The 27424-nt window shown below is 42.1% G+C and overlaps 1 protein-coding gene across 1 annotated transcript in view; it reads right to left on the bottom strand.

Annotated features, from left to right (window-relative positions):
• Positions 1-27424, bottom strand: part of CACNA1C (calcium voltage-gated channel subunit alpha1 C) — a 1426303-nt gene that overhangs the window by 586061 nt on the left and 812818 nt on the right. Inside the window, 3 exon segments of the mRNA XM_053719677.1 lie at positions 7166-7241; positions 9142-9274; positions 9355-9469. Coding sequence (XP_053575652.1) covers positions 7166-7241; positions 9142-9274; positions 9355-9469 — 324 coding nt within the window.

Below are 27424 nucleotides of genomic sequence, written 5' to 3'. Positions count from 1 at the left end.
CGTCATCCAAGATGGCGTCCCTTTGATTCAGCCAATAGGATTGAGCTTCCATACATGTTTTGCTGCCCTGCTTGTCAAAGTCTGAGGGAAGAGAAAAACTTTTTATTTCCACAGGCCAATGTGAGGAGAAAACGAGGACCTCGCAAGCCGGGTGGGCTGCCTTACTGCCAGGCAGCAATTTAAGGTAAGTGCTGATTTTTATTTCTGGGGACACGCTCACAGAAAGATTGGCACTTTTCTATATTAAGGGACACTAGATGACATTATCCCTAGGAGGGAGGACATGTTATTGGGCAGTAATTGCAGGCACTGGAAGGACGTGGAGAAGAGGCTCTAATTTAATACTAGCTTCTAACAACGGCTTTATTTCACTCTATCAAGCCGCCTGGAGGGTTAGTTTTATTTCTCATGTTCGACCGCATGTGAGGTGTGTCGCATGATAGATGTCTTGCTTACTCCCCTGGACGTTATATATGAATGCTATAACTGTCGGGAGGTTTGCTTATTTAGTGTTAGAATGGGCTTTAGTTCTCCCGGCGGCTCCATTTTTACACTTTAGCTGCCCGGGAGTTTTTAGCTTGTTACGCCCACGAGGGGGCGGAGCTATGTTGCGCGGAATGTTTGCGCACCATTATTCCACTGCGATGTTAGCAGCAGTTTGTTCTAAGTACATGGCAGGGAAGCAGGGTGTTTTTTATGTGGACATTCTAGAAAGATGTTTTTCTCCTGTTGTCCGGTTGCCTGTTTTTTTTATTCAGTGACAGGCAGAGTCCTCTGCATATTCAGCTGAGGTCTGGGATTTTTCGTATTTTCCTGGGCAAACATACAACAGTGTGTTTTAAGGTTTAAAGACTCAGGCCCATATTATCCCATTTTTATTAGCATGTTCATGGTTAATGGGTTCATAAACATAACGTTAGGACGTTATATTTGTTATTTAAAGAGAAAGTTACTCTTATTATGGTGTTTAATTTTATTAATTAAAAGGTGATTAAGGTTGTCACATACACTTTATGCCCTTCATCCTATGTATATACAATGTTAATGAATTGATTTTAAACAACATTAGGGCATTTCCTTTGTTATTTCAAAGGGTGTATAGGGATATTACATACTCTTTATGTCCTTCACACCCAGTATATCCAATGTTAATGGATTAATTTATAATAACATTTGGGCGTTTTCTGCCTCATATGTGCGTACAGTTGAAATTCAGAGATAAACCTTTTATTAGAGCCAACATTGTCTTGATTGTTGCAAGAAACATTCAGACAAAGGTTTTTTATACCCGCAGCCTTCTCCTCAAGTGTCCTATATATATATATATATATATATATAGAATTGGCGTCCATTCTTTCAGTGCCCGACATCGTTTCCCGCTGGTGCGAATCGGTCGCAATTGTCGGCTTTTCCCATGCTGAAGGGAGAGCGCAAGAGGAAAAATAATCATTCAGTGAGCGAGGTTCCTGTCACGGTTGTTACTATCTCAAGGTCCTCTCCCAGACGTGAGGGAAAGGATACTTCGGTAGCGTCTAAGGATAAAATCTCAGTTTCTGAGAGTATAATTCCTCCTGCTGATACTGAAGCTGTATCTTTCAGGTTTAAGCTAGAACACCTCTGTCTGTTACTTAAGGAGGTTTTAGCTACTCGGGACGACAAGGATAACATGGGGGTTGTCAATATTAGGTTGTACCAATATCAATGCTATGGAATGGGAGAGAATGTACCTTTTTCTTTTCTCCGTTTCCTACGTTTAGGAGAGTTTTTCTACCCTTAGCGGACTCTTCATGGAGTTCCGTAAGTTGGGACCCGAGGTGGAAGGGACAATTTCCACGCTAGCTGGGAGTCCTACTATTTTCATAGAGGATAGTTGTTCCCTTAAGGGTCCTAGTTAGAGGGGTTGCTCAATATTGGCAACCTATGACATGTCTTCTGCCAACCTTTTTTGAATACACCAGATCCTGTCTGAACTCAGAAGTTGAGCAGGTCCAGGTTTGATCAGTACCTGGAAGGGAGACCCCTGGGAACATCAGGTGCGGTAGGCGTATTATTGCCACTGTCGCTTGTACGGCTTGTACGGCAGCATACTGGTTCATACGTTGTCTGGTCCCATTAGAACAGACATTCTCTTCTAAAAAATCCAGGTAACATAAGGACCTTTAAGTCGGTCATTTTCTTTCTTATAGATGCTTCCCTTCAAGTATTTAGCGGGAAGCTAACTTTTCAGGCTTACCATAGTGGCACACGTTTTGGTTAAACTTACCTTTAATTCCTTTCAAGATTTCAAGGGAATTGTTCTATTTCTTCCTCTGAGCAGGAGGGAAGTTTTGACCTTCAAGAATATGAGGCAAGGTGGCCTTACTCTAGGTAGGAAACCTTTCCGACCTGAGAGAGTGAGTTCCTGTTTCGATTCAAGAACGGAGTTTGGGATTTTTCCTAATCTTGTAGTGGTTCCAGGGAACCTTCAGTACTATGTTAGATCTTTAAAATCTAATAAAATTGTATTATGATACAAAAGGGTCATTTTATGAAGGCGGATTTTAAGCACGAGTGCTTGCATTTTCACATTCTCAGACAAGCATTCCAAATTGTGGCTTTGTCTGTCGGCCTTGTCTCAGCTCCCAGTATTTTATAATCGAAGTCTGGGTTTGATGTTGGAGGTTCTCAGTTACAGGGCATTGCTGGGGCACCCTTTCTAGGAGACAATCTAGTCCAGACGCAATCTTTTCAAGCAAGATTCCACATGGGAATGTTGTTATCCTTTCTGTGATATCAAGCAGCAAGGTAAATTTGGTAAGGAGTTATACTTAATCATGGACAAAGGTATCCTTCTGGGGAACCATATTAGATTCCCTATAAATGAAAGGAAATTAAAGACCTTTTTGACTCTAGTTTTTTTCTTCGGTCTTCTCCTTGGCCATTAGGGCTCTGTGCATGGAAGTATCGGGCTGATGGTAGCGGCATAGGACATCATCCTGTTTGCTCAGTTCTTTCTCAGACATCGGTAGATTATCATGCTCAGACTTTCTACAAAATTATAGAAATTATACAGACTTGTCTCCTTGGAGAGCAGGAGACAAAAGTTTTTTCTTAAGGGTGGTTGTCTCTGGATCATTCTTTCCAGGGAACCTGCTTTCGCAGACCATCTTGGCTGTCTGTGATAACAGACACAACCTTCTAGGATGAGGAACAGTCTATGGTTCCCTAAAGGCTCAGGGAATTTGGACTCGGAGTCCGGTTTTCCTATAATCATTCTGGATCTAAGAATCTCTTCAATACTATTCTGCCCTGGCCCCAGTTAGTCTCGGTCCAGTTTATCTAGTTCCAGTGGGTCACATGTCTTTAGTTCATCAGTGAGGAACGAGGAGTTCCTTAGTGATAACAGAGGTATCAAGATAATTCAGTGGGCAGAGGCTCATTCTTGATTAATGTCGATCCTCATCCCAGGGGTGGACTCTGGGAGGCGGACTTCATGATCAGGCAGCTTTTCAACTTGATTCTTAAGGGAAGTCAGCCGGAATTGGATGCATGGCTTTTAAGTAGAAGGCCAATTTTCCAAGGTATGGGTCAAGGCCCAGGGACACTCAGGTGGTACTGTTTGTCGTCCTGGCGGTAACTTGGACTTTCAGTCTAGTTTACCTATTTCCCCAGTTTGCCAAGGCGTCAGTGGTCCTCTTTGTACCGGCTTGGTCTTGCAAGATTCGGTATGCAGATAATTTAATGGCCCTTACTTCTCCCAGTCTAGTTTCTTTGAAGCGGACTGCTTGGAAATTGAACGCGTTATTTTTTTCCGAGCGGGGTTTTTCTGTCAAGGTCATAGAGTCCATGATTCAGGCTCATAAGCCTGTATTTGGAACGATTTACCATAAAATATGATGTGAATCTAAGGGTTACTCATGGAGTAGTCAGGATTCCTAGACTTTTGTCTTTTCTCCTAGAGGTTGGAGGAAGGATTATCGACAGGTTCTTTTAAGTGTCGAATCTCTACTTTATCTAGTTGGTGACACAAACATCTGACGGATGTTCCAGATGTACAATCTTTTTGTCAGGCCTTGGTCAGGATCATGCCTGTGTTCACACCAGTTACTCCTCCGTGGAGTCTTCATTTGATCTCAAGATTCTTCAAGGGGCTCAGTTTGAGCCTATGCATTCCTTAGATATTAAGTTGTTATCTTGGAAAGTTTTATTCCTTGTTGTTATTTCTTCTGCTCGGAGTGTGTCAAGACTCTGGGCATTATAGTATTAGTCTCCTTATATTATTTCCATTCAGATAAGGTAGTTTTACGTTCTAATTTAGGATTTCTTCCTAAGGTTGTTTTTGATCGGAACATTATTCAGGAGATTATTGTTGTCTCCTAATCCTTCTTCTTAGAAGGAAGGAATTCTGCTCAATTTGGATGTGGTCCTTGCTTTATAGCTTTCTTACAGGCGCCTAGGACTTTAGTCAGTCTTTTTTTTTTTTTTTTTCTCAGGAAAACGTAAGGGACAGAAAGCTACGACAACTTCTCTTTCTTTTTTGTTGAAGAGTATCATACGTTTAGCATTTGAGACTGCTGGACAGCAGCCTCCGGAGAGAGTTACGGCTCATTTCGCAAGGGCTGTCGATTCCTCATGGGCATTCAGGAAGGAAGCTTCTGTGGAACAGATTTGCAAGGCTGCAACTTGGTTCTCTCTTCACACTTTTTCTAAAATTCTACAAATTTTTCACTTTTGCCTCGACTGAGGTTTCTTTTGGGAGAAAGGATCTTCAAGCAGTGGTGCCTTCCGTTTAGGTTACCAGTCTTGTCCCTCCCGTATCATCTGTGTACTCTAGCTTGGGTATTGAATCGCATTAGTAATTATGATGATCAGTGGACTCATCGTGTCTTAAAAAAGAAAAGAAAATTTATGCTTACCTGATAAATGTATTTCTTTTTTGACACGATGAGTCCACGGCCCACCCTGTTCTTTTAGACAGGTTGTGAGTTATTGTAAACTTCAGACACCTCTGCACCTTGGCTTTTCCTTTCTCTTCCTAACTTCGGTCGAATGACTGGAGTGGGAGGGAAGGGAGGAGCTATTTAACAGCTCTGCCGTGGTGCTCTTTGCCTCCTCCTGCTGACCAGGAGGTGAGTATCCCATTATTAATTATGATGATCCATGGACTCATCGTGTCAAAAAAGAAATAAATTTATCAGGTAAGCATACATTTTCTTTTCACGAAGTGACCAAACCCTAATCTAAAAATAAAACCCACCCAAAAAACCCTTAAAAAAAACTTAACACTAACCCCTGAAGATCCACTTACAGTTTTCGACGTCCGGATATCCATCCTCATCCAGCCGGAAAAGTCCTCATCGAAGCGGGCAGAAGTCCTTATCAAAGCGGCCAGAAGTCTTCATCCAGACGGCATCTTCTATCTTCATCCATCTGGCGCGGAGCGGGTCCATCTTCAAGACATTCGGCACGGAGCATCCTCTTCTTCCGATGGTCGCTGAAAAATGAAGTTTCCCTTTAAGTGACGTCATCCAAGATGGCGTCCCTTACATTCCGATTGGCTGATAGAATTCTATCAGCCAATAGGAATTAAAGGTGAAAAAATCCTATTGGCTGTTGCAATCAGCCAATAGGATTGAGCTTGCATTCTATTGGCTATTCCAATCAGCCAATAGAATGCAAGCTCAATCCTATTGGCTGAATGAAAGGGACGCCATCTTGGATGACGTCAATTAAAGGGAAACTTCATTCTTCAGCGAACATCATTTTTTATTTGGGGGGATTTGGTTGGGTGGGTGGTGGATTTTACTGTTGGGGGTTGTTTGTATTTTTTTTTACAGGTAAAAGAGCCTTTTAAAAGCATTTGGCAATTTAGTGTATGTTAGGGGTTTTTTTTTATTTGGGGGGGCTTTTTTATTTTGATAGGGCTATTAGATTAGGAGTAATTCGTTTTAATTTTTGCTAATTTTGTTTTTTATTTTTTGTAATTTAGTGTTTATTTTGTAATTTAGATAATTGTATTTTATTAATTTCATTTATTTATTTTATTGTAATGTTAGGTTTTAGTGTAAGGCAGGTTAGGTTTTATTTTACAGGTAAATTTGTATTTATTTTAACTGGGTAGTTAATAAATAGTTAATAACTATTTACTAACTAGTCTACCTAGTTAAAATAAATACAAGCTTACATGTGAAATAAAAATAAAACCTAAGCTAGCTACAATATAACTATTAGTTATATTGTAGCTAGCTTAGGTTTTATTTTATAGGTAAGAATTTAGTTTTAAATAGGAATTATTTAGTTCATAATTGTAAGTTTTATTTAGATTTATATTAATTATATTTAAGTTAGGGGGGGTTAGGGTTAGATTTAGTCTTAGGGTTACGTTAGGGTTAAGGGTTAATATATTTATTTAGTGTTAGTGATGTGGGAGGCCAGAGGTTTAGGGGTTAATAGTGGCGGTGACATTGGGGGCGGCAGATTAGGGGTTAATAACTGTAATGTAGGTGGCGGCGATATCGGGAGCGGCAGATTAGGAGCTAATAGATTAGAGTTAGCAGATTAGGGGTGTTTATACTTGGTTTTTATGTTAGGGTGTTAGGTTTAAACATAACTTTTTCTTTCCCCATAGACATCAATGGGGATGCTTTACGGAGCTTTTGTTTCCGCGATCGCAGGTGTTAGGCTTTTTTTTAGCCAACTCTCCCCATTGATGTCTATAGGGAAATCGTGCACGAGCACGTCAAAACAATGCTTGTATTTGGGTTAGGTATGGAGCTCAACGCCTGCGTAAGCTGGGTTTTACAAAACCCGTAATAGCAGCGCTATTGGGAGGTTAAATACTGCATCTTTTGTCGCGGTCGTTAATTTCCCTATAGCACTCAAAACTCGTAATTTAGCTGTATGTTAGGTATGATGGGGTTAGACCTTTAATATCCCCTTTCTTCATAATCTCAGATCATTTTTCAGTTATTAAACATTTTAATGCCCATGAAAATCCTTGTTAAAACAACATGACAAGGGATGAAGATTATTTTCCATTGTTATAAGGCCATAGCCCCAATGTAATGTGACACTAATAAATAGTGACAACAAATGAGCAAGGAATCATGGTAAGGAACATGGCAGCTAATATGATACTGTGACATCTAACAACTAAATTTAAAGTATTAAACATATGAAATTCTACCAGGATTCTCATTGCTGCTAGGAGGGTAGGGTGTCTTCTCTTCATTCTCATTGGATGGGAAATCTTCCCCACTGATCTGTAAAGGGAATGACATCCTTATCAAGGGAAAGAAACATTCTTTATAATCAATCAATACAATTATTATTATTTGAAAAGCACCATCAAATTCCATAATGTTGATGAATGTTATCAGGGCGGCATAACATTCTAAAAGACATCAGAATAGTTACTGTCCTTTCTTAATTTAATATATTAGTATGTTTAATTATTATTTATAGGCATAAAACCAAATTACCTTCAACATATCTATAATATATTTTGCAAAATACAAGTTTTCATAATAAATATGTGCTGATTTTTCAGTCTAAACTCAGTTGTATTTAAAAGTTTAAACAATTTTTTTTTTTAGCTTTTTTTTAGGTTTCATCTCGCCTAACAGATATGTGCTGTGCAGAACATTGAGTTTTTTCAAATTTAATTCTTACAATAGAAAGGTTACATAATTCTGAGAATTACTATATATGCTTGGTGAGTGTAACAAGCTGGATTAAAGTATCCCCTTATGCAGAGGATAAATAGAGATATTATGGACTCTTCAAGTAATATCACAATTAAAGGGGTATGGTAGTTGAATTATATTTTAATTTTTCCAACAGACAAGTTTTAGTAAAAATGCTTCTAGCAAAAATGCTATCACGGTTTCAGAGAGCTTTTACTGTGCATAGGCAAGCAGAGCATATGTACATATGTTCCTTGTGCAAAGTAAAAACTCTCGTTAAAACTGAGATAGCTTTCTTTTCTAGAAGCATTTTTGCTAAAGTAAGTTAATTTCACATTTGTTTTATACAAGTCAGAAATGCGCTTGTACATTTATATTTTGACTACTGTGCCCCTTTAACACACCATATGAATGCAGCATCACACAAACATAATTCTGCTAAAAAGTAGGGTATACTAAATTCACCAAAGAAACATTTGAGAAACTATCCATATCACAGCACCTAGAATATAATGCTAACAGAGATGAATTGTAAAAGTATATCACAAGGCAAGTCAGAAATATGCCTCCCTGAGTGATGATGCTTAATGCAGAAACCTATTTACTTAAAGGGCCATAATACCCAAATGTTTAAACACTTGAAAGTGATGCAGCATAGCTGTAAAAAGCTGACTAGAAAATATCACCTGAACATCTCTATGTAAAAAAGAAAGATATTTTACCTCAAAAGTTCCTCAGTAGCCACATCTCATTGTAAAGGATTTCTAAGCAGCATTTTAGTGTGTCTGTCCTAGGACAGCTTAGGGGATGAGCCTCGTGAACTCTCATATTATTTCACCAATCAGGTAAAGGAAGCTTACTATGAAATCTCATGAGAGTTAAGTCAAATCTCATGAGATCACAGTAAGAGTTCATGACCTCAGCACTGCTGATGCTGATTGGCTGCTGTTCATTTCTTCATTTTTTATTTATTTTTACCTGCAGCTGGGAGCAGGTGGAGTATAACTTTTTACACAAAACTTACTCTGCTGAGCTGAAGAGATTGTGAGGTAAAATATCTTCCATTTTTACATAGAGATGCTCAGGTGATATTTTCCTGTCAGCTTTTTACAGTTATACTGTATCAGTTTCAAGTGATTTAGCATATGAGTATTATGTCCCTTTAACTGCAATTTCTTCCCTAATTGTAAGTTATATTTTGTATAAAACTGACTTCACTATACAATGTTTTTGGTATGTTAGATACAAAATCCGCAAATCCTCTAAGTAGTTAAAAAAAAAAAAATATATATATATATATATATATATATATCGCCAACAATTTCAAACAGAATATAAAGTCTGGTATCTGGCCAACTAGTTGATAGATGATTGAGATCTATAAGTGGACATTTTAGTTAAAGGAATATTTGATAAATTAATACCAAAGTCCATATTTGTGGTTTTCCTGTGGTGTCAATTATGATTTCATTCACACCTTTGTAGCAGGAGCGGACTCCCCATCTGCTGTGATTGCCTTCAGTTCTATTTTCTCCTTGCTTTCATCTTGGGCTGGAACTGGAGACTTTCCCAAGGTCTCATTCTCCTGTTTCTTTTCAGGGCTGGCCGTCCTGTAAAAGATGGGTTAAGATATTAAGTATACTACACTGATTCTAAACATATGGATATAACATATCAGTCCAGAGCCCACCTGGCTAACTTCTTCCTCTCTTTCTCTTCCTCCTCTTCTTTCTGTGCAGAGGTCAAGCTCTCAGCATCTGCCAGGTTGTCCACAGCAATGGCCAAGAAGACATTCAGAAGGATATCTTTTATTAGGATGTTAAGAAAACTGTCACAGATATAGTTACAGTCTCAATAAATGACTTGTACATGGTGGTTTTAAAGATGTGTGGTGTATTCCAAATTGCTGCAAACACCTGTTTTTTTTACTGACACTGAAATATCTTCTCAGTTTGCAGTTAATACAAAGTAAACTAAAATGTTTTCACTACAATTTAACTTGAATTTGCTTCTAGTTTACATTACTTTTACATTTTATTTTCTGTGAGTTTAAGTGAGAGTTAACAAAAATCTCACCCCGTAGCCAGGCATTACCTAAAGAAACATGGATTTATACCGGATTTAAAGGTTTTTGTTCTACAAGTGATTAAACCTGGCATTAGAGGTGGCAATATCGAGACTATGCTGCTACAGGCTGAATGTAGATGGATATTCTGGCTGAATACACTAACACCAATAGGATTGAATCAGCAAGATGGATACGGCTCATAATAATATCTGACTATGAAGGATTCAGTATTTTTTTTTTTAAACATTATTTTTATTATTTTTTCAAAAAAATAAAAAGAAAAAGTAGTTACAATCACAGGAGATATCACACAGGGTATACAACAACAACAAAAAAGATAAGAAAAGAATATGCAAAGAGAAACTTGCAACCACCGCTCCTGCAGCTGTGGTTGTAAACACAAAATACAGTATCTTTGGCATATTGCATAAAGAAGAAAACAAGAGTCCCTGTGGTTTAAAAAAATTTGGTTTCAACTAAAGTAAACTAAAGTACAATAGTAACAGAACCTCTGATATCCAATTTCTTAAGTTTTTTATTTCTTATTGAAAATCTGATCTAAAAAAATAAAAAAAGGGGACTATTGTATTGTGTTGCATAACCAGGCTCATGGTTAGATGCTAAGGCCCTAATCCGCCAGGGCAGAGCCATAGCTACTTCGACAATGACAGAAACAAAAACCGAAAACAAGAACAGGAAGAAAAAAAAAAAAAAAAAAAAAGGGGGGGGGGGGGGGGGGAGAAACTTCCTCTTCCCGGGCCCTCCTCACAACTTTAATACAGTGCGTATCCTCAAATAGAAAGTTCACCTCTAAGGCAAGCTTCTAGAACAGGAACTGAGTTACGGAACGGAAAAAACATAATTTATGCTTACCTGATAAATTCCTTTCTTCTGTTGTGTGATCAGTCCACGGGTCATCATTACTTCTGGGATATAACTCCTCCCCAACAGGAAATGCAAGAGGATTCACCCAGCAGAGCTGCATATAGCTCCTCCCCTCTACGTCAGTCCCAGTCATTCGACCAAGAATCAACGAGAAAGGAGTAACCAAGGGTGAAGTGGTGACTGGAGTATAATTTAAAAGATATTTACCTGCCTTAAAAACAGGGCGGGCCGTGGACTGATCACACAACAGAAGAAAGGAATTTATCAGGTAAGCATAAATTATGTTTTCTTCTGTTATGTGTGATCAGTCCACGGGTCATCATTACTTCTGGGATACCAATACCAAAGCAAAAGTACACGGATGACGGGAGGGATAGGCAGGCTCATTATACAGAAGGAACCACTGCCTGAAGAACCTTTCTCCCAAAAATAGCCTCCGAAGAAGCAAAAGTGTCAAATTTGTAAAATTTGGAAAAAGTATGAAGCGAAGACCAAGTTGCAGCCTTGCAAATCTGTTCAACAGAGGCCTCATTCTTAAAGGCCCAAGTGGAAGCCACAGCTCTAGTGGAGTGAGCTGTAATTCTTTCAGGAGGCTGCTGTCCAGCAGTCTCATAGGCTAAACGTATTATGCTACGAAGCCAAAAAGAGAGAGAGGTAGCAGAAGCTTTTTGACCTCTCCTCTGTCCAGAATAAGCGACAAACAGGGAAGAAGTTTGGCGAAAATCTTTAGTTGCCTGCAAGTAGAACTTGAGGGCACGAACTACATCCAGATTGTGTAGAAGACGTTCCTTCTTTGAAGAAGGATTTGGACACAAGGATGGAACAACAATCTCTTGATTGATGTTCCTGTTAGTGACTACCTTAGGTAAGAACCCAGGTTTAGTACGTAGAACTACCTTGTCTGAGTGAAAGATCAGATAAGGAGAATCACAATGTAGGGCTGATAACTCAGAGACTCTTCGAGCCGAGGAAATAGCCATTAAAAATAGAACTTTCCAAGATAACAATTTTATATCAATGGAATGAAGGGGTTCAAACGGAACACCCTGTAAAACGTTAAGAACTAAGTTTAAACTCCATGGCGGAGCAACAGCTTTAAACACAGGCTTGATCCTAGTTAAAGCCTGACAAAAGGCCTGGACGTCTGGATTTTCTGACAGAGCTGAAATCTGTCCCTTTAATGAACTTAGCTGATAAACCCTTTTCTAAACCTTCTTGTAGAAAGGACAATATCCTAGGGATCCTAACCTTACTCCAGGAGTAACGTTTGGATTCGCACCAGTATAGGTATTTACGCCATATTTTATGGTAAATCTTTCTGGTAACAGGCTTCCTAGCCTGTATCAGGGTATCAATAACCGACTCAGAAAAACCACGTTTTGATAAAATCAAGCGTTCAATTTCCAAGCAGTCAGTTTCAGAGAAGTTAGATTTTGATGTTTGAATGGACCCTGTATCAGAAGGTCCTGTCTTAGAGGTAGAGACCAAGGCGGACAGGATGACATGTCCACTAGATCTGCATACCAAGTCCTGCGTGGCCATGCAGGCGCTATTAGAATCACTGATGCTCTCTCCTGTTTGATTTTGGCAATCAATCGAGGAAGCAGCGGGAAGGGTGGAAACACATAAGCCATCCCGAAGTTCCAAGGTGCTGTCAAAGCATCTATCAGAACCGCTCCCGGATCCCTGGATCTGGACCCGTAGTGAGGAAGTTTGGCGTTCTTGCGAGACGCCATGAGATCTATCTCTGGTTTGCCCCAACGTCGAAGTATTTGGGCAAAGACCTCCGGATGAAGTTCCCACTCTCCCGGATGAAAAGTCTGGCGACTCAAGAAATCCGCCTCCCAGTTCTCCACTCCCGGGATGTGGATTGCTGACAGGTGGCAAGAGTGAGACTCTGCCCAGCGAATTATCTTTGATACTTCCATCATTGCTAGGGAGCTTCTTGTCCCTCCCTGATGGTTGATGTAAGCTACAGTCGTGATATTGTCCGACTGAAACCTGATGAACCCCCGAGTTGTTAATTGGGGCCAAGCCAGAAGGGCATTGAGAACTGCTCTCAATTCCAGAATGTTTATTGGAAGGAGACTCTCCTCCTGATTCCATAATCCCTGAGCCTTCAGAGAATTCCAGACAGCGCCCCAACCTAGTAGGCTGGCGTCTGTTGTTACAATTGTCCAGTCTGGCCTGCTGAATGGCATCCCCCTGGACAGGTGTGGCCGATAAAGCCACCATAGAAGAGAATTTCTGGTCTCTTGATTCAGATTCAGAGTAGGGGACAAATCTGAGTAATCCCCATTCCACTGACTTAGCATGCACAATTGCAGCGGTCTGAGGTGTAGGCGTGCAAAAGGTACTATGTCCATTGCCGCTACCATTAAGCCGATCACCTCCATGCATTGAGCTACTGACGGGTGTTGAATGGAATGAAGGACACGGCATGCATCTTGAAGCTTTGTTAACCTGTCTTCTGTCAGGTAAATCTTCATTTCTACAGAATCTATAAGAGTCCCCAAGAATGGAACTCTTGTGGGAGGAAAAAGAGAACTCTTCTTTTCGTTCACTTTCCATCCATGCGACCTTAGAAATGCCAGAACTAACTCTGTATGAGACTTGGCAGTTTGAAAGCTTGAAGCTTGTATTAGAATGTCGTCTAGGTACGGAGCTACCGAAATCCCTCGTGGTCTTAGTACCGCCAGAAGGGCACCCAGAACCTTTGTGAAGATTCTTGGGGCCGTAGCCAATCCGAATGGAAGAGCTACAAACTGGTAGTGCCTGTCTAGGAAGGCAAACCGTAGATACCGGTGATGATCTTTGTGAATCGGTATGTGAAGGTAAGCATCTTTTAAATCCACTGTGGTCATGTACTGACCCTTTTGGATCATGGGTAAGATTGTCCGAATAGTTTCCATTTTGAACGATGGAACTCTTAGGAATTTGTTTAGAATCTTTAAATCTAAGATTGGCCTGAAAGTTCCCTCTTTTTTGGGAACCACAAACAGGTTTGAGTAGAACCCTTGTCCTTGTTCCGACCGCGGAATCGGATGGATCACTCCCATTAATAACAGATCTTGTACACAGCGTAGAAACGCTTCTTTCTTTATCTGGTTTGTTGACAACCTTGACAGATGAAATCTCCCTCTTGGGGGAGATAATTTGAAGTCTAGAAGGTATCCCTGAGATATGATCTCTAGCGCCCAGGGATCCTGAACATCTCTTGCCCAGGCCTGGGCGAAGAGAGAAAGTCTGCCCCCCACTAGATCCGGTCCCGGATCGGGGGCTCTCGGTTCATGCTGTCTTTGGGGCGGCAGCAGGTTTCCTGGCCTGTTTGCCCTTGTTCCAGGACTGGTTAGGCTTCCAGCCTTGCCTGTAACGAGCAACAGCTCCTTCCTGTTTTGGTGCAGTGGAGGTTGATGCTGCTCCTGTTTTGAAATTCCGAAAGGGACGAAAATTAGACTGTCTAGCCTTAGCTTTGGCTTTGTCTTGAGGTAGGGCGTGGCCCTTACCTCCTGTAATGTCAGCGATAATTTCTTTCAAACCGGGCCCAAATAAAGACTGCCCCTTGAAAGGTATATTAAGTAATTTGGACTTAGAAGTAACATCAGCTGACCAGGATTTTAGCCACAGCGCCCTACGTGCCTGTATGGCGAATCCTGAGTTCTTAGCCGTAAGTTTGGTTAAATGTACTACGGCCTCCGAAATGAATGAATTAGCTAGTTTAAGGACTCTAAGCCTGTCCATAATGTCGTCTAGCGTAGATGAACTAAGGTTCTCTTCCAGAGACTCAATCCAAAATGCTGCCGCAGCCGTAATCGGCGCGATACATGCAAGGGGTTGCAATATAAAACCTTGTTGAACAAACATTTTCTTAAGGTAACCCTCTAATTTTTTATCCATTGGATCTGAGAAAGCACAGCTATCCTCCACCGGGATAGTGGTACGCTTAGCTAAAGTAGAAACTGCTCCCTCCACCTTAGGGACCGTTTGCCATAAGTCCCGAGTGGTGGCGTCTATTGGAAACATCTTTCTAAATATTGGAGGGGGTGAGAACGGCACACCGGGTCTATCCCACTCCTTAGTAACAATTTCAGTTAATCTCTTAGGTATAGGAAAAACGTCAGTACTCGCCGGTACCGCAAAGTATTTATCCAACCTGCACAGTTTCTCTGGTATTGCAACGGTGTTACAATCATTGAGAGCTGCTAAGACCTCCCCTAGTAATACACGGAGGTTCTCCAATTTAAATTTAAAATTTGAAATATCTGAATCCAATCTGTTTGGATCAGAACCGTCACCCACAGAATGAAGCTCTCCGTCCTCATGCTCTGCAAGCTGTGACGCAGTATCAGACATGGCCCTAGTATTGTCAGCGCACTCTGTTCTCACCCCAGAGTGATCACGCTTGCCTCTTAGTTCTGGTAATTTAGACAAAACTTCAGTCATAACAGTAGCCATATCATGTAATGTTATCTGTAATGGCCGCCCAGATGTATTAGGCGCCAAAATATCACGCACCTCCCGGGCGGGAGATGCAGGTACTGCCGCGTGAGGCGAGTTAGTCGGCATAACTCTCCCCTCGCAGTTTGGTGAAATTTGTTCACATTGTACAGATTGACTTTTATTTAAAGTAGCATCAATACAGTTAGTACATAAATTTCTATTGGGCTCCACCTTGGCATTGGAACAAATGACACAGATATCTTCCTCTGAGTCAGACATGTTTAACACACTAGCAATAACTAGCAACCTGGTTATAATCTTTTTTAGCAAAAACGTACTGTGCCTCAAAGAGGTACTAAACGATTAAATGACAGTTGAGATAATGAACTGAAAAACAGTTATAGCATCAAACTTTAAAACAACACAACTTTTAGCAAAGGTTTGTTCCCATTAGTAAAATAACAATAATTAAATTTGACATAAAAATTACAGAGCAACGTTTTTATTCACAGTCAATATGAAATTCTCACAGCTCTGCTGAGAGAATATACCTCCCTCCAAAGAAGTTTGAAGACCCCCTGAGATCTGTCAGAGATGAACCGGATCATGCAGGAAATATAAGAGTAGCTGACTGGAAATTTTTGATGCGTAGCAAAGAGCGCCAAAAACGGCCCCCTCTCATACACAGCAGTGAAGAGAAACGAAACTGTCACAATTAAAAGCAAACAACTGCCAAGTGGAAATTAATGCCCAAATATTTATTCACTCAGTACCTCAGCAATGTAAACGATTCTACATTCCAGCAAAAACGTTTAACATGATAAATACTTATTAAAAGGATTAGAGACCTTTAACAGAGTAGTTCCGGTGAAATACCATCCCCAGAATACTGAAGTGTATACATACATGTCATTATAACGGTATGGCAGGATTTTCTCATCAATTCCATTCAGAAAATAAAAACTGCTACATACCTCAATGCAGATTCAACTGCCCGCTGTCCCCTGATCTGAAGCTTTTACCTCCCTCAGATGGCCGAGAACAGCAATATGATCTTAACGACTCCGGTTAAAATCATAGTAAAAAACTCTGGTAGATTCTTCTTCAAACTCTGCCAGAGAAGTAATAACACGCTCCGGTGCTATTGTAAAATAACAAACTTTTGATTGAAGTCATAAAAACTAAGTATAATCACCATAGTCCTCTCACACATCCTATCTAGTCGTTGGGTGCAAGAGAATGACTGGGACTGACGTAGAGGGGAGGAGCTATATGCAGCTCTGCTGGGTGAATCCTCTTGCATTTCCTGTTGGGGAGGAGTTATATCCCAGAAGTAATGATGACCCGTGGACTGATCACACATAACAGAAGAAACATAATTTATGCTTACCTGATAAATTCCTTTCTTCTGTTGTGTGATCAGTCCACGGGTCATCATTACTTCTGGGATATAACTCCTCCCCAACAGGAAATGCAAGAGGATTCACCCAGCAGAGCTGCATATAGCTCCTCCCCTCTACGTCACTCCCAGTCATTCGACCAAGGACCAACGAGAAAGGAGAAACCAAGGGTGAAGTGGTGACTGTAGTATAATTTAAAAAATATTTACCTGCCTTAAAAAACAGGGCGGGCCGTGGACTGATCACACAACAGAAGAAAGGAATTTATCAGGTAAGCATAAATTATGTTTTCTTCTGTTATGTGTGATCAGTCCACGGGTCATCATTACTTCTGGGATACCAATACCAAAGCAAAAGTACACGGATGACGGGAGGGCTAGGCAGGCTCATTATACAGAAGGAACCACTGCCTGAAGAACCTTTCTCCCAAAAATAGCCTCCGAAGAAGCAAAAGTGTCAAATTTGTAAAATTTTGAAAAAGTATGGAGCGAAGACCAAGTTGCAGCCTTGCAAATCTGTTCAACAGAGGCCTCATTCTTAAAGGCCCAAGTGGAAGCCACAGCTCTAGTAGAATGAGCTGTAATTCTTTCAGGAGGCTGCTGTCCAGCAGTCTCATAGGCTAAACGAATTATGCTACGAAGCCAGAAGGAAAGAGAGGTAGCCGAAGCCTTTTGACCTCTCCTCTGACCAGAGTACACGACAAACAGGGAAGACGTTTGTCGAAATTCCTTAGTTGCCTGCAAATAGAACTTGAGGGCACGAACTACATCCAGATTGTGCAGAAGACGTTCCTTCTTTGAAGAAGGATTCGGGCACAAAGAAGGAACAACGATCTCCTGATTGATGTTCCTGTTAGTGACTACCTTAGGTAAGAACCCAGGTTTTGTACGCAGAACTACCTTATCTGAATGAAAAATCAAATAAGGAGAATCACAATGTAGGGCTGATAACTCAGAGACTCTCCGAGCCGAAGAAATAGCCGTTAAAAATAGAACTTTCCAAGATAACAACTTTATATCAATGGAATGAAGGGGTTCAAACGGAACTCCTTGTAAAACGTTAAGAACCAGGTTTAAACTCCATGGCGGAGCAACAGTTTTAAACACAGGCTTGATCCTAGCTAAAGCTTGACAAAAAGCCTGGACGTCTGGAATTTCTGACAGACGCTTGTGCAACAAAATGGACAGAGCTGAGATCTGTCCCTTTAATGAACTAGCCGATAAACCCTTTTCTAAACCTTCTTGTAGAAAGGACAATATCCTAGGAATCCTAACCTTACTCCAAGAGTAACCTTTGGATTCGCACCAGGATAGGTATTTACGCCATATCTTATGGTAAATCCTTCTGGTAACAGGCTTCCTAGCCTGTATCAGGGTATCAATAACCGACTCAGAAAAACCACGTTTTGATAAAATCAAACGTTCAATTTCCAAGCAGTCAGCTTCAGAGAAGTTAGATTTTGATGTTTGAATGGACCCTGAATCAGAAGGTCCTGTTTTAGAGGTAGAGACCAAGGTGGACAGGATGACATGTCCACTAGATCTGCATACCAAGTCCTGCGTGGCCATGCAGGCGCTATTAGAATCACTGATGCTCTCTCCTGTTTGATTCTGGCAATCAATCGAGGAAGCATCGGGAAGGGTGGAAACACATAAGCCATCCCAAAGGTCCAAGGTGCTGTCAAAGCATCTATCAGAACCGCTCCCGGATCCCTGGATCTGGACCCGTAGCGAGGAAGTTTGGCGTTCTGACGAGACGCCATGAGATCTATCTCTGGTTTGCCCCAACGTCGAAGTATTTGGGCAAAGACCTCCGGATGAAGTTCCCACTCCCCCGGATGAAAAGTCTGACGACTCAAGAAATCCGCCTCCCAGTTCTCCACTCCCGGGATGTGGATTGCTGACAGGTGGCAAGAGTGAGACTCTGCCCAGCGAATTATCTTTGATACTTCCATCATTGCTAGGGAGCTCCTTGTCCCTCCCTGATGGTTGATGTAAGCTACAGTCGTGATGTTGTCCGACTGAAACCTGATGAACCCCCGAGTTGTTAACTGGGGCCAAGCCAGAAGGGCATTGAGAACTGCTCTCAATTCCAGAATGTTTATTGGAAGGAGGCTCTCCTCCTGATTCCATAAACCCTGAGCCTTCAGAGAATTCCAGACAGCGCCCCAACCTAGTAGGCTGGCGTCTGTTGTTACAATTGTCCAGTCTGGCCTGCTGAATGGCATCCCCCTGGATAGATGTGGCCGATAAAGCCACCATAGAAGAGAATTTCTGGTCTCTTGATCCAGATTCAGAGTAGGGGACAAATCTGAGTAATCCCCATTCCACTGTCTTAGCATGCACAATTGCAGAGGTCTGAGATGTAGGCGAGCAAAAGGTACTATGTCCATTGCCGCTACCATTAAGTCGATCACCTCCATGCATTGAGCTACTGACGGGTGTTGAATGGAATGAAGGACACGGCATACATTTTGAAGCTTTGTTAACCTGTCTTCTGTCAGGTAAATCTTCATTTCTACAGAATCTATCAGAGTCCCCAAGAAGGGAACTCTTGTGAGTGGAAAGAGAGAACTCTTCTTTTCGTTCACCTTCCATCCATGCGACCTTAGAAATGCCAGTACTAACTCTGTATGAGACTTGGCAGTTTGAAAGCTTGGAGCTTGTATCAGAATGTCGTCCAGGTATGGAGCTACCGAAATTCCTCGCGGTCTTAGGACCGCTAGAAGAGTACCCAGAACCTTTGTGAAGATTCTTGGAGCCGTAGCCAATCCGAATGGAAGAGCTACAAATTGGTAATGCCTGTCTAGAAAGGCAAACCTTAGATACCGGTAATGATCCTTGTGAATCGGTATGTGAAGGTAAGCATCCTTTAAATCCACTGTGGTCATGTACTGACCTTTTTGGATCATGGGTAAAATTGTCCGAATAGTTTCCATTTTGAACGATGGAACTCTTAGGAATTTGTTTAGGATCTTTAAATCCAAGATTGGCCTGAAAGTTCCCTCTTTTTTGGGAACTACAAACAGATTTGAGTAAAACCCTTGTCCTTGTTCCGACCGCGGAACCGGATGGATCACTCCCATTAATAAAAGATCTTGTACGCAGCGTAGAAACGCCTCTTTCTTTATTTGGTTTGTTGACAACCTTGACAGATGAAATCTCCCTCTTGGGGGAGAGAATTTGAAGTCCAGAAGGTATCCCTGAGATATGATCTCTAGCGCCCAGGGATCCTGAACATCTCTTGCCCAAGCCTGGGCGAAGAGAGAAAGTCTGCCCCCCACCAGATCCGGTCCCGGATCGGGGGCCCTCGATTCATGCTGTCTTAGGGGCAGCAGCAGGTTTCCTGGCCTGCTTGCCCTTGTTCCAGGACTGATTAGGTCTCCAGCCTTGTCTGTAACGAGCAACAGCTCCTTCCTGTTTTGGTGCAGAGGAAGTTGATGCTGCTCCTGCTTTGAAATTACAAAAGGAACGAAAATTAGACTGTCTAGTCTTAGCTTTGGCTTTGTCCTGAGGCAGGGCATGGCCTTTACCTCCTGTAATGTCAGCGATAATCTCCTTCAACCCGGGCCCGAATAAGGTCTGCCCCTTGAAAGGTATATTAAGCAATTTAGATTTAGAAGTAACATCAGCTGACCAGGATTTTAGCCACAGTGCTCTGCGTGCCTGAATGGCGAATCCTGAATTCTTAGCCGTAAGTTTGGTTAAATGTACTACGGCTTCCGAAATGAAAGAATTAGCTAGTTTAAGGACTCTAAACCTGTCCGTAATCTCGTCCAGCGTAGCTGAACTAACGTTCTCTTCCAGAGATTCAATCCAGAATGCTGCAGCAGCCGTGACCGGCGCGATGCATGCAAGGGGTTGCAATATAAAACCTTGTTGAACAAACATTTTCTTAAGGTAACCCTCTAGTTTTTTATCCATTGGATCTGAAAAAAACAGAATTTATGTTTACCTGATAAATTACTTTCTCCAACGGTGTGTCCGGTCCACGGCGTCATCCTTACTTGTGGGATATTCTCTTCCCCAACAGGAAATGGCAAAGAGCCCAGCAAAGCTGGTCACATGATCCCTCCTAGGCTCCGCCTACCCCAGTCATTCGACCGACGTTAAGGAGGAATATTTGCATAGGAGAAACCATATGATACCGTGGTGACTGTAGTTAAAGAAAATAAATTATCAGACCTGATTAAAAAACCAGGGCGGGCCGTGGACCGGACACACCGTTGGAGAAAGTAATTTATCAGGTAAACATAAATTCTGTTTTCTCCAACATAGGTGTGTCCGGTCCACGGCGTCATCCTTACTTGTGGAAACCAATACCAAAGCTTTAGGACACGGATGATGGGAGGGAGCAAATCAGGTCACCTAGATGGAAGGCACCACGGCTTGCAAAACCTTTCTCCCAAAAATAGCCTCAGAAGAAGCAAAAGTATCAAACTTGTAAAATTTTGTAAAAGTGTGCAGTGAAGACCAAGTCGCTGCCCTACATATCTGATCAACAGAAGCCTCGTTCTTGAAGGCCCATGTGGAAGCCACAGCCCTAGTGGAATGAGCTGTGATTCTTTCGGGAGGCTGCCGTCCGGCAGTCTCGTAAGCCAATCTGATGATGCTTTTAATCCAAAAAGAGAGAGAGGTAGAAGTTGCTTTTTGACCTCTCCTTTTACCGGAATAAACAACAAACAAGGAAGATGTTTGTCTAAAATCCTTTGTAGCATCTAAATAGAATTTTAGAGCGCGAACAACATCCAAATTGTGCAACAAACGTTCCTTCTTCGAAACTGGTTTCGGACACAGAGAAGGTACGATAATCTCCTGGTTAATGTTTTTGTTAGAAACAACTTTTGGAAGAAAACCAGGTTTAGTACGTAAAACCACCTTATCTGCATGGACCAGATAAGGAGGAGAACACTGCAGAGCAGATAATTCTGAAACTCTTCTAGCAGAAGAAATTGCAACCAAAAACAAAACTTTCCAAGATAATAACTTAATATCAACGGAATGTAAGGGTTCAAACGGAACCCCCTGAAGAACTGAAAGAACTAAGTTGAGACTCCAAGGAGGAGTCAAAGGTTTGTAAACAGGCTTGATTCTAACCAGAGCCTGAACAAAGGCTTGAACATCTGGCACAGCTGCCAGCTTTTTGTGAAGTAACACAGACAAGGCAGAAATCTGTCCCTTCAGGGAACTTGCAGATAATCCTTTTTCCAATCCTTCTTGAAGGAAGGATAGAATCTTAGGAATCTTAACCTTGTCCCAAGGGAATCCTTTAGATTCACACCAACAGATATATTTTTTCCAAATTTTGTGGTAAATCTTTCTAGTTACAGGCTTTCTGGCCTGAACAAGAGTATCGATAACAGAATCTGAGAACCCTCGCTTCGATAAGATCAAGCGTTCAATCTCCAAGCAGTCAGCTGGAGTGAGACCAGATTCGGATGTTCGAACAGACCTTGAACAAGAAGGTCTCGTCTCAAAGGTAGCTTCCATGGTGGAGCCGATGACATATTCACCAGATCTGCATACCAAGTCCTGCGTGGCCACGCAGGAGCTATCAAGATCACCGACGCCCTTTCCTGATTGATCCTGGCTACCAGCCTGGGGATGAGAGGAAACGGCGGGAATACATAAGCTAGTTTGAAGGTCCAAGGTGCTACTAGTGCATCCACTAGAGCCGCCTTGGGATCCCTGGATCTGGACCCGTAGCAAGGAACTTTGAAGTTCTGACGAGAGGCCATCAGATCCATGTCTGGAATGCCCCACAGTTGAGTGACTTGGGCAAAGATTTCCGGATGGAGTTCCCACTCCCCCGGATGCAATGTCTGACGACTCAGAAAATCCACTTCCCAATTTTCCACTCCTGGGATGTGGATAGCAGACAGGTGGCAGGAGTGAGACTCCGCCCATAGAATGATTTTGGTCACTTCTTCCATCGCCAGGGAACTCCTTGTTCCCCCCTGATGGTTGATGTACGCAACAGTTGTCATGTTGTCTGATTGAAACCGTATGAACTTGGCCCTCGCTAGCTGAGGCCAAGCCTTGAGAGCATTGAATATCGCTCTCAGTTCCAGAATATTTATCGGTAGAAGAGATTCTTCCCGAGACCAAAGACCCTGAGCTTTCAGGGATCCCCAGACCGCGCCCCAGCCCATCAGACTGGCGTCGGTCGTGACAATGACCCACTCTGGTCTGCGGAAGGTCATCCCTTGTGACAGGTTGTCCAGGGACAGCCACCAACGGAGTGAGTCTCTGGTCCTCTGATTTACTTGTATCCTCGGAGACAAGTTTGTATAGTCCCCATTCCACTGACTGAGCATGCACAGTTGTAATGGTCTTAGATGAATGCGCGCAAAAGGAACTATGTCCATTGCCGCTACCATCAAACCTATCACTTCCATGCACTGCGCTATGGAAGGAAGAGGAACGGAATGAAGTATCCGACAAGAGTCTAGAAGTTTTGTTTTTCTGGCCTCTGTCAGAAAAATCCTCATTTCTAAGGAGTCTATTATTGTTCCCAAGAAGGGAACCCTTGTTGACGGAGATAGAGAACTCTTTTCCACGTTCACTTTCCATCCATGAGATCTGAGAAAGGCCAGGACGATGTCCGTGTGAGCCTTTGCTTGAGGAAGGGACGACGCTTGAATCAGAATGTCGTCCAAGTAAGGTACTACAGCAATGCCCCTTGGTCTTAGCACAGCTAGAAGGGACCCTAGTACCTTTGTGAAAATCCTTGGAGCAGTGGCTAATCCAAAAGGAAGCGCCACGAACTGGTAATGCTTGTCCAGGAATGCGAACCTTAGGAACCGATGATGTTCCTTGTGGATAGGAATATGTAGATACGCATCCTTTAAATCCACCGTGGTCATGAATTGACCTTCCTGGATGGAAGGAAGAATTGTTCGAATGGTTTCCATTTTGAACGATGGAACCTTGAGAAACTTGTTTAAGATCTTGAGATCTAAGATTGGTCTGAACGTTCCCTCTTTTTTGGGAACTATGAACAGATTGGAGTAGAACCCCATCCCTTGTTCTCCTAATGGAACAGGATGAATCACTCCCATTTTTAACAGGTCTTCTACACAACGTAAGAATGCCTGTCTTTTTATGTGGTCTGAAGACAACTGAGACCTGTGGAACCTCCCCCTTGGGGGAAGCCCCTTGAATTCCAGAAGATAACCTTGGGAGACTATTTCTAGCGCCCAAGGATCCAGAACATCTCTTGCCCAAGCCTGAGCGAAGAGAGAGAGTCTGCCCCCCACCAGATCCGGTCCCGGATCGGGGGCCAACATCTCATGCTGTCTTGGTAGCAGTGGCAGGTTTCTTGGCCTGCTTTCCCTTGTTCCAGCCTTGCATTGGTCTCCAAGCTGGCTTGGCTTGAGAAGTATTACCCTCTTGCTTAGAGGACGTAGCACTTTGGGCTGGTCCGTTTCTACGAAAGGGACGAAAATTAGGTTTATTTTTGGCCTTGAAAGGCCGATCCTGAGGAAGGGCGTGGCCCTTACCCCCAGTGATATCAGAGATAATCTCTTTCAAGTCAGGGCCAAACAGCGTTTTCCCCTTGAAAGGAATGTTAATTAGCTTGTTCTTGGAAGACGCATCAGCTGACCAATATTTCAACCAAAGCGCTCTGCGCGCCACAATAGCAAACCCAGAATTCTTAGCCGCTAACCTAGCCAATTGCAAAGTGGCGTCTAGGGTGAAAGAATTAGCCAATTTGAGAGCATTGATTCTGTCCATAATCTCCTCATAAGGAGGAGAATCACTATCGACCGCCTTTACCAGCTCATCGAACCAGAAACACGCGGCTGTAGCGACAGGGACAATGCATGAAATTGGTTGTAGAAGGTAACCCTGCTGAACAAACATCTTTTTAAGTAAACCTTCTAATTTTTTATCCATAGGATCTTTGAAAGCACAACTATCTTCTATGGGTATAGTGGTGCGTTTGTTTAAAGTGGAAACCGCTCCCTCGACCTTGGGGACTGTCTGCCATAAGTCCTTTCTGGGGTCGACCATAGGAAACAATTTTTTAAATATGGGGGGAGGGACGAAAGGAATACCGGGCCTTTCCCATTCTTTATTTACAATGTCCGCCACCCGCTTGGGTATAGGAAAAGCGTCCATTTTACATAGTTTCTCTGGGATGACCAACTTGTCACAATCATCCAGAGTGGATAATACCTCCTTAAGCAGAATGCGGAGATGTTCCAACTTAAATTTAAACGTAATCACATCAGGTTCAGCTTGTTGAGAAATGTTCCCTGAATCAGTAATTTCTCCCTCAGACAAAACCTCCCTGGCCCCATCAGACTGGTTTAGGGGCCCTTCAGAACCATTATTATCAGCGTCGTCATGCTCTTCAGTATCTAAAACAGAGCAGTCGCGCTTACGCTGATAAGTGTGCATTTTGGCTAAAATGTTTTTGACAGAATTATCCATTACAGCCGTTAATTGTTGCATAGTAAGGAGTATTGGCGCGCTAGATGTACTAGGGGCCTCCTGAGTGGGCAAGACTCGTGTAGACGAAGGAGGGAATGATGCAGTACCATGCTTACTCCCCTCACTTGAGGAATCATCTTGGGCATCATTGTCATTGTCACATAAATCAGATTTATTTAAATGAGAAGGAACTCTGGCTTCCCCACATTCAGAACACAGTCTATCTGGTAGTTCAGACATGTTAAACAGGCATAAACTTGATAACAAAGTACAAAAAACGTTTTAAAATAAAACCATTACTGTCACTTTAAATTTTAAACTGAACACACTTTATTACTGCAATTGCGAAAAAATATGAAGGAATTGTTCAAAATTCACCAAAATTTCACCACAGTGTCTTAAAGCCTTAAAAGTATTGCACACCAAATTTGGAAGCTTTAACCCTTAAAATAACGGAACCGGAGCCGTTTTTAACTTTAACCCCTTTACAGTCCCTGGTATCTGCTTTGCTGAGACCCAACCAAGCCCAAAGGGGAATACGATACCAAATGACGCCTTCAGAAAGTCTTTTCTATGTATCAGAGCTCCTCACACATGCGACTGCATGTCATGCCTCTCAAAAACAAGTGCGCAACACCGGCGCGAAAATGAGGCTCTGCCTATGATTTGGGAAAGCCCCTAAGAATAAGGTGTCTAAAACAGTGCCTGCCGATATATCTTATCAAAATACCCAGATTAAATGATTCCTCAAGGCTAAATATGTGTTAATAATGAATCGATTTAGCCCAGAAAAAGTCTACAGTCTTAATAAGCCCTTGTGAAGCCCTTATTTACTATCTTAATAAACATGGCTTACCGGATCCCATAGGGAAAATGACAGCTTCCAGCATTACATCGTCTTGTTAGAATGTGTCATACCTCAAGCAGCAAGAGACTGCTCACTGTTCCCCCAACTGAAGTTAATTCCTCTCAACAGTCCTGTGTGGAACAGCCATGGATTTTAGTAACGGTTGCTAAAATCATTTTCCTCATACAAACAGAAATCTTCATCTCTTTTCTGTTTCTGAGTAAATAGTACATACCAGCACTATTTTAAAATAACAAACTCTTGATTGAATAATAAAAACTACAGTTAAACACTAAAAAACTCTAAGCCATCTCCGTGGAGATGTTGCCTGTACAACGGCAAAGAGAATGACTGGGGTAGGCGGAGCCTAGGAGGGATCATGTGACCAGCTTTGCTGGGCTCTTTGCCATTTCCTGTTGGGGAAGAGAATATCCCACAAGTAAGGATGACGCCGTGGACCGGACACACCTATGTTGGAGAAAAGCACAGCTATCCTCAACCAGGATAGTGGTACGCTTAGCTAAGGTAGAAACTGCTCCCTCCACCTTAGGGACCGTTTGCCATAAGTCCCGTGTGGTGGCGTCTATTGGAAACATTTTTCTAAATATTGGAGGGGGTGAGAACGGCACACCGGGTCTATCCCACTCCTTAGTAACAATTTCAGTAAGTCTCTTAGGTATAGGAAAAACATCAGTACTCGCCGGTACCGCAAAATATTTATCCAACCTACACATTTTCTCTGGTATTGCAACTGTGTTACAATCATTCAGAGCCGCTAAAACCTCCCCTAGTAATACACGGAGGTTCTCCAATTTAAATTTAAAATTTGAAATATCTGAATCCAATCTGTTTGGATCAGAACCGTCACCCACAGAATGAAGCTCTCCGTCCTCATGCTCTGCAAGCTGTGACGCAGTATCAGACATGGCCCTAGTATTATCAGCGCACTCTGTTCTCACCCCAGAGTGATCACGCTTGCCTCTTAGTTCTGGTAATTTAGCCAAAACTTCAGTCATAACAGTAGCCATATCTTGTAATGTTATCTGTAACGGCCGCCCAGATGTACTGGGCGCCACAATATCACGCACCTCCCGAGCGGGAGATGCAGGTACTGACACGTGAGGCGAGTTAGTCGGCATAACTCTCCCCTCGCTGTTAGGTGAAATTTGTTCAATTTGTACAGATTGGCTTTTATTTAAAGTAGCATCAATACAGTTAGTACATAAATTTCTATTGGGCTCCACCTTGGCATTGGAACAAATGACACAGGTATCTTCCTCTGAATCAGACATGTTCAACACACTAGCAAATAAACTTGCAACTTGGCTACAATTTTATTTAATAAAAACGTACTGTGCCTCAAAGAAACACTAAACGATTAATGACAGTTGAAATAATAAACTGAAAAACAGTTATAGCATCAATCCTTGTAAACAACACAACTTTAGCAAAGGTTTCCCATTAGCAAAGCAAAATTAATTAAATCTGAAGCAGAAAAAAAAAAAAAAAAAAAAAAAAATTACAGAGTAACGTTTTTTATCACAGTCAATATATAATTCTCACAGCTCTGCTGAGAGAATCTACCTCCCTCAAAAGAAGTTTTGAAGACCCCTGAGTTCTGTAGAGATGAACCGGATCATGCAGGAAATACAATGAGCAACTGACTGGAAATTTTGATGCGT

The sequence above is a fragment of the Bombina bombina genome, chromosome 6, assembly GCF_027579735.1.
Source record: "Bombina bombina isolate aBomBom1 chromosome 6, aBomBom1.pri, whole genome shotgun sequence".
NCBI classification, from domain to species: Eukaryota; Metazoa; Chordata; class Amphibia; order Anura; family Bombinatoridae; genus Bombina; species Bombina bombina.
The sequence above is the reverse complement of the archived record's forward strand: the minus strand, read 5'-3'. Positions and strand labels throughout refer to the sequence as shown.